The following is a 7,522-nucleotide window of genomic DNA, read 5'->3' on the forward strand; positions in this document are numbered from 1 at the left end:
TGCCGCGCCATTTTCTCTAACCATTACACAGTAATGACGCTAACATTCGGACAAAATTTTTTGAACTGGACATAAATAAAAGGTTGCATTATCAAAGCCAATACCAAATTCAAATTGACAGTGCAAAGAAAAATAGAGTCCGATCGGTTTATCTAAGCTATCCTAACTAATTTCAATCCTTGAAACGCCATCCTTGTCCGTTGCCTTAGTCATATTAGTGGATTACAGTGGAGTTCTTCTTCATGTTCTATTTGCAAATTTGTGTCTTCCTGAAACATCCAAAAAATAACAAATAAGCGAAGCCACTATGAATTCAATTAAATTGCAATACTGAGGTGGTGAGTAGGAGTCTTGCTACACCATGAACTTTAGTTTGCCATGAACCCAAATACTTTGAAATGTACAATTAAGTGTTCTTGAAAGTGAAGAAGGTAATGCAGAGTTTAGAGTAATATAATATATATTTATTGAGCGAACTACATGTAATCCCATAGATCACAATAGGAACATCTTGTCCTACAACTAAAGTGCAGCATCATAAATACCGAAGGCCAAAACCTACACAAAACATTTTTAGTAATAATACCACAAGTTACCTACTGAAGCAGCAAGTTGGACTGTATTATTCACTATAAATAGCATATTTGCACAACGACTCTAGAACTTTTCACCAATCCTCAGTAGCAAGCAATGCTACCATCTAGTCAAAACTTAAGAAGTTCAAGTGTAACATTGGACAAAATAAAATTTCATCTCCTCAACCTTGAGCTAATATTTCTGTAACACATTTTTTCTAGAATTCAGTACTATAGTTGCAATGACTAAAACAAGCATCGTTTCAATTTCACAGTTGTTCTCAAAACTGGTACCGAAAAATGTAAAACAAATATCTACTCTCTGGGAATATATATCAGAATATATATATATATATATATATATATATATATATATATATATATATAACATGAAGAAAATTTGATCTTATGCCTTAGTATTTATTTCATACTGACATCTCATCAAGATATGTTAATATGTTTGGATCTTCATTAATAAATCTCCAAGAAATTAAAGCTGGATGCAGACCTCTCTCCAAATCAGGTGGTGGGAATGACGGTAGAGGAAGCTTATGATGTCACGCATGCTTATGATCTTCCTGCACGAAATTAAATATCTCGATTACCTGATTCCGTAATCTGCAGTACCTAAAGAAAACCTGCGCATCTTCATACAAGAGATCAAGTTGGTTGCCTATTGTTGCTTACTGCTCCTATGTCCTACCACCTAACTCCAGATCTAACCGATAGCTATACATTGAGGATTGCAATTATACATATCTGAAAGAGAAATGGTTAAAAATGTAACAACAAACTATCGTGTCACATAAAGAACATAAATTTCCAGTACTTGGCTTTCATAATGTGACAGCCGCAACCTTTGAACACAATGCTCCAAAGAAGTATTGCAAAAAATTAGTACAAAAGGATACTATTATTAATCCCTTCTCTATACACAGATGTCATTATTTTTCCAGTTCATGGCTTCTTGCCACTACAATACTACTCGAAGAGCAGCAGTAAACAATATACAGTACAACTTGAAGAGTAGCAGTAAACAATGTACAGTACAACTCGAAGAACTGCAGTAAACAATATGCAGTATACAACTCAAAGAGCAGGAGGCGAAGATGGTCAAGGAGTCATTACTGAGACTCTGCGATGCCACCGCCAGTGGCACTGAGGTCATGCATCGGTACATGGCGCCGTAGGTGCAGGAGCTCAAGTGTTGAGTTCGAGCTTGTCACATCTGGCTGTCACTTGTCCAGTGTGACGTGTCAAGGATCGGGCCCAGCTGTAAGAGTGCGTGAGTGAGAGCGAAGGAGTGATAAAGGGGCAGCCAGCCGCCTGTGGCAGGGCATGCAATGTAACAGACTGACAACTCTTCCTAATCCTTCCTCTGAAAGCAATTTCTCTTCTTCCTCTCCAAGTCTCTCTCTCGCTCTCCCTCACCTACTCCGATCCCCTCCTCTCCGGTTCGTTACAGTTGGTAATCAAAGCAAAATCGCCTCGAATTTTTTTTTCTCCCCGCATTGGTTGCAGATCGGTAACATCCACCGCGCCGGTGTGTGCTGCTTCGGCAAGCTCACACGAAATCCGTCGCGGGGTTCAATCTCTTCCAAGCACGGCGACGGCGCCCTCCAAAGCTTCAGCGGCGACGCGTCAGGTAGTGGCCGCCATGGACGAGGGAAACAACAACATCACCAAGATGCTCGCGTCCCTCCTCGCCAAGATGGACGAGCAGAAGGTGGTCCACGACAAGCAAATCGAGATTCAGGCCGCCTTCAACGCGCAGATCTCGCAGGACGTGCGCGACCTCTCCAGGCAGACCGATCTGACGCAGGCCGACGTCGACGCAACTCGCAAGACGGTGGAAGGCTCAGCATCGCCGTCGGGGTCGGTCACCACCATGCTGCACCAACCCACCGCTCCGCAACAACCCCCACCACCGCCCCCGCCGCCTCCACACTCGCCGCGCGTGGTCACCGAACAGGGCCGCCCGGCGACCGCCCACGTGCGTCTCGGGGACCATCGACCCCCGCTCATTCCCGTGCCTCCACAGGGCGGATTCGCGGCCCCGGCCGCCGCTCCCTCCGCAACAGCGGGCCACTACGGCAACGACTACCACAAGCCACCGAAGCACGACTTCCCCCGATTCGACGACTCCACTCCATATCTGTGGCTAGATCGCTGCCTGGCGTACTTCGAGCTCTACAAGGTCTCACCACACAACTGGGTGGCCACCGCGGCGCTGTATATCGAAGGCCAAGCAGCCCACTGGCTACAAGCATTTCGTCAAACACATCGCGGCATCACCTGGGAGGTCTTCACGTTCGCCGTGCTCGAGGAGTTCGGTGCCGATGAGTTCGAGGTGGTCATGCACAAGCTACTTCAACTCCGGCAGACCGCCACGGTCGCCGAGTACCGTGCGGCGTTCGACGAGCAAATGCACCACCTGCTCGTGCTCGATCCGTCCATCAACACCAAGTTCTTCGTCACCCAGTTCATCCTGGGCCTGAAGGACGAGCTACGCGCCCCGGTTCGTCTGCAGGCGCCCTCAAGCATCACCAGGGCGTCAGTGTTGGCGTGTATTCTAGAGGAGGAACTGGGCACGACGCGCGTGCGCCCACGCATCACTCCAGCGGGGCGACCCCCACCGGCGGCGGCTCCACCACAACCCCGGGCGGCCGCGCCCAACCGCGCCCCCACGGACGACTATGCGCGCGAGCGGCAACTCCGCGACTATCGCCGCGCCAATAATTTGTGTTTCAAGTGCGGCGACCGATACTCGCGGGAGCACAGGTGTGCGCAGCCCGCCCAGCTGCTCACCATCAGTGTCGGCGATCACGGCGAGGTGCTCTCCAACGACGCCATCCACGCGCTGCAACTCCTCGACGACCCCAGACCGGTCGCGCAGCCGCCAGCTCCTGCTGGGGATGCTCCCGAGTGCTGCCTCCTCTCGTCGCACGCTCTGGACGGCACAGACTCGGCGACGACGATCCGCCTGCGCGCACTGGTGGGAAATCAAGTCATGCTACTTCTTCTTGATTCGGGCAGCTCGCATAGCTTCGTCAACAAATCCTTCGTCGATCATCTCGGGCTAACGACAGAAGAAATACCGCGGGTGGACGTGCGCGTCGCCAACGGTGACCGTCTCTCGTGCTGTCTCGCAACCGCATCGTCCCCGAGCTCAGGTGGTGGATGCAAGGGCACACGTTCGCCACACTGATGCGCGAGCTGGACATTGGCGCGTACGATGGCATTTTGGGCATGCACTGGCTTGCCCAGCACAGCCCCATGACATGCCACTGGCAAGACAAGTGGGTCAAGTTCACCCACGACGGCGAAGAGGTGACGCTCCGGGGCGCGCCCACCAAGGCGTCCACCACCCTTAAGGCGATCAAACCCGACGAGCTGTGCAAGATGATCGTGGGCAACGACGTCTGGGCCATGGCCATGGTGGACACGTGCGGGCGCGCACCGCCACCACGGCGCAAATGCGCCAGCCAGGCGCCCCTCGCCGATCTCCTGGAGGAATTCGCCGACGTCTTCGCCGCCCCCCAGGGCCTGCCGCCCCATCGCCAGTATGACCACGCCGTCACAGTAGTGGAAGGCCCAGTCCCCGAAAACACTTGCCCGTACCGCTACTCGCCGCTGCAGAAGGACGAAATCGAGCGCCAGGTCAAGGAAATGCTCGACGCCGACATCATCACACACAGCGTCAGCCCGTGCGCGGCGCCGTTCCTGTTGGTCAAGAAGAAGGACGGAACGTGGAGGTTTTGTGTCGACTACCGTCGTCTGAATGATGCCACGATCAAAAACAAGTTCCCGCTCCCGATCGTCGACGAGCTCCTTGACGAACTGGCGGGCGCAGCAGTCTTCTCCAAGCTGGATCTCCGCGCGGGGTATCACCAAATTCGTATGCGCGAGGAGGACGAGGCCAAGACCGCGTTCAAGACGCATCACGGGCATTTTCAGTTCAGGGTCATGCCGTTCGGCCTGACGAACGCCCCGACGACTTTCCAATGCCTCATGAACGCCATATTCAGTAAGTATGTGTGCAAATTCGTGATCATTTTCCTTGATGACATCCTTGTCTTCAGTGAAACAATGGAAGAACACATCGAGCACCTCCGGATTGTCTTCGAGCTGTTGAGGGTGCACCAACTGTTCGTCAAGGAGAGCAAGTGCAGTTTTGCCTGCGACCACATCGACTACCTGGGGCACATCATCTCTAAGGAGGGCGTGGCCACTGACAAGGACAAGACGCTGGCCATGGAACAGTGGCCAACGCCGACGAATGCCACCGAGCTGCGTGGATTCCTGGGGCTCACCGGCTACTACAGGAAGTTCGTGCCGCACTACAGCATCATTGCAAAGCCCCTCACGCAGCTCCTCACGAAGAAAGGCTTCGCCTGGAGCGAGCAGGCACAAGCGGCGTTCGAACGGCTCAAGATTGCAATGACGACGACGCCAATGCTCGCCCTGCCCAACTTTGACAAGTCGTTCTCCATCGAGACCGATGCGTGCGACACGGGCATCGGGGTTGTGCTGGTGCAGGAAGGTCACCCGGTCGCGTTCTTCAGCAAGGCGCTCGGCGTGCGCAACCAGAAGCTCTCAACGTACGAGAAGGAGTTCTTGGCAGTGATGATGGCGATCGACAAGTGGCGTCCCTACTTGCAGCACGGCCCCTTCGACATCCTCACTGACCACAAGTCGCTCTGCAACCTGGGGGAGCAACACCTCGAGACCGAGCTGCAGCGCAAGGCTATGGCGAAACTTGTCGGGCTGCAGTTCCGCTTTCAGTACAAGCGCGGACTCGACAATGGTGCGGCCGACGCCTTGTCTCGGGTGGGCAAACAACTCGACCTGGCCGCGCTCTCAGCGTGCCAGCCGGCTTGGATTCAGGAGGTGCTCAACTCCTACTCCACCGACCCGGACGCTCAAGATCGACTGCAAAAACTCGCCATCACCAGCCCCGACAACGACGGCTACGAACTGCACCACGGCGTCATCCGTCGCGGTGGCCGCCTGTGGATTGGCGCCAACACTGCGCTTCGCACCAAGCTCATCGCCGCGCTCCACAACAGCGCGGTCGGCGGCCACTCCGGCGTCACAGCAACCTACCAGCGCGTGCGCAAGCACTTTGAATGGAGGGGGCTCAAGCGCGACACCGAGGAGTTCGTGCAGCAGTGCGTGACTTGCCAGCAGGCCAAGCATGAACACACCAAGCCTGCCGGACTCTTGGCGCCGCTGCCTATCCCATCAACGCCCTGGGAAGACCTCACCATGGATTTTGTGGAGGGGCTGCCGCCATCGGAAGGCTTCGACACGATCATGGTCGTGGTGGACCGCTTCACCAAGTTCGCCCATTTCATTCCACTCCGTCACCCCTTCCACGCCGCACAGGTGGCGCGCGCATTTTGGGACAACGTGGTCAAGCTGCACGGGGTGCCCGCCTCGATCGTCTCCGACCGCGACAAGGTTTTCACCAGCAATCTCTGGCGGGAGCTGCTCGCTGGCGCCGGCACGAAGCTGTTGTACTCCACCGACTACCACCCACAGACCGATGGCCAAAGCGAACGAGTGAACCAGTGCATGGAGATGTATCTCCGGTGCACGGTGCACGACACCCCGGGCAAGTGGCGTCGCTGGCTGCCCATGGCGGAGTTCTAGTACAACTCGACCTTCCATTCGTCGCTCAACTGCACACCGTTCAAGGCGCTGTACGTTAAGGAGGCCAACCTGGGAGCCATGGCAGCCTGGCCAGGCGACGCGTCCACCAGTGACGACCTGTACTGGGCGGCGCACACAGCGCACATACGCGCCCAGCTGCAGCGTGCCCAGAAGCGCTGCAAGAAACAAGCTGATCGCAGTCGCACCGACCGCCAGTTCCAGGTGGGCGAGCAGGTACTCCTGAAACTGCAACCCTACGTCCAGCAATCCGTCGTCAGCCGGCCCTGCGCCAAACTCGCATACAAGTTCTTCGGGCCCTACACCGTCGTCGAGCGGATCGGGCTCATGGCCTACAAGCTCGACCTGCCGGAATCCAGCCGCGTGCATCCGGTCTTCCACGTCTCGCAGTTGAAGCCATTCACGCCGGATTACACGCCGGTGTACGCAGAACTTCCACGGGTGCCTGATCTGTCCGTGGCGACCACGGCACCCACGCGCATCCTGGAGCGGCGCAGGATGAAGAAGGGCAATGCCCCGGTCATCCAGATCAGGGTACAATGGGGGACCAGCGCTACTTCAGCTACGACATGAGAGGGCTATTAGACCCTACGGCAACGCTTTCCAACGGCTCTCCTCTAGGAAGACGAAGACGACAACACTGAAGATGGAGCTTGCTCTCAAGGGGGGGGGGGGAGAATGTCACACCTGGCTGCCACTTGTCCAGTGTGACGTGTCAAGGATCGGGCCCAGCTGTAAGAGTGCGTGAGTGAGAGCGAGGGAGTGATAAAGGGGCAGCCAGCCGCCTGTGGCAGGGCACGCGATGTAACAGACTGACAACTCTTCCTAATCCTTCCTCTGGAAGCAATCTCCCTTCTTCCTCTCCAAGTCTCTCTCTCGCTCTCCCTCACCTACTCCGATCCCCTCCTCTCCAGTTCGTTACAGAGCCTCCGAGGCAGCCGAGAAGAACCCCATGCCACACATGCTCTTTAGAATGAAAATCCTATGACAAGATAAATACAAATGAAATCTAGTACCTCTTCTTCCAGAGGACACAAAAATATATGAAGATTAACTCCTTCAACAGCATCTAGAGATACCATGAGCTCGCCACACAATCCATAGCTTGAATGAACCAAATAAGTATAGGCCTCCAAATAGCCCAGGATTTTGCTCGGAATTAAGATATACTTTTCTGAAATTAACCTGCCAGAAAGCAATCGAATCAGACAGAGATTGGGAAAAGAGAGGTCCGAGTAGGTGGGGTGGGGGGAGGGGATGCGGACCATGGTGGG

The 7,522-nt window shown here is 54.3% G+C and overlaps 1 protein-coding gene across 1 annotated transcript; it reads left to right on the top strand.

Annotated features, from left to right (window-relative positions):
- Positions 1 to 6,308: 6,308 nt before the first annotated feature.
- On the top strand, positions 6,309 to 6,821 carry LOC147972501 (uncharacterized). Its single transcript, XM_087524361.1, has one exon. It carries the CDS (start codon positions 6,309 to 6,311, stop codon positions 6,819 to 6,821), a length of 513 nt encoding a protein of 170 aa, XP_087380487.1.
- The last annotated feature ends 701 nt before the right edge of the window (positions 6,822 to 7,522 follow it).

This window comes from Triticum urartu, chromosome 5A (assembly GCF_056163025.1).
Source record: "Triticum urartu cultivar PI428250 chromosome 5A, HENAU_Tu73, whole genome shotgun sequence".
NCBI classification, from domain to species: Eukaryota; Viridiplantae; Streptophyta; class Magnoliopsida; order Poales; family Poaceae; genus Triticum; species Triticum urartu.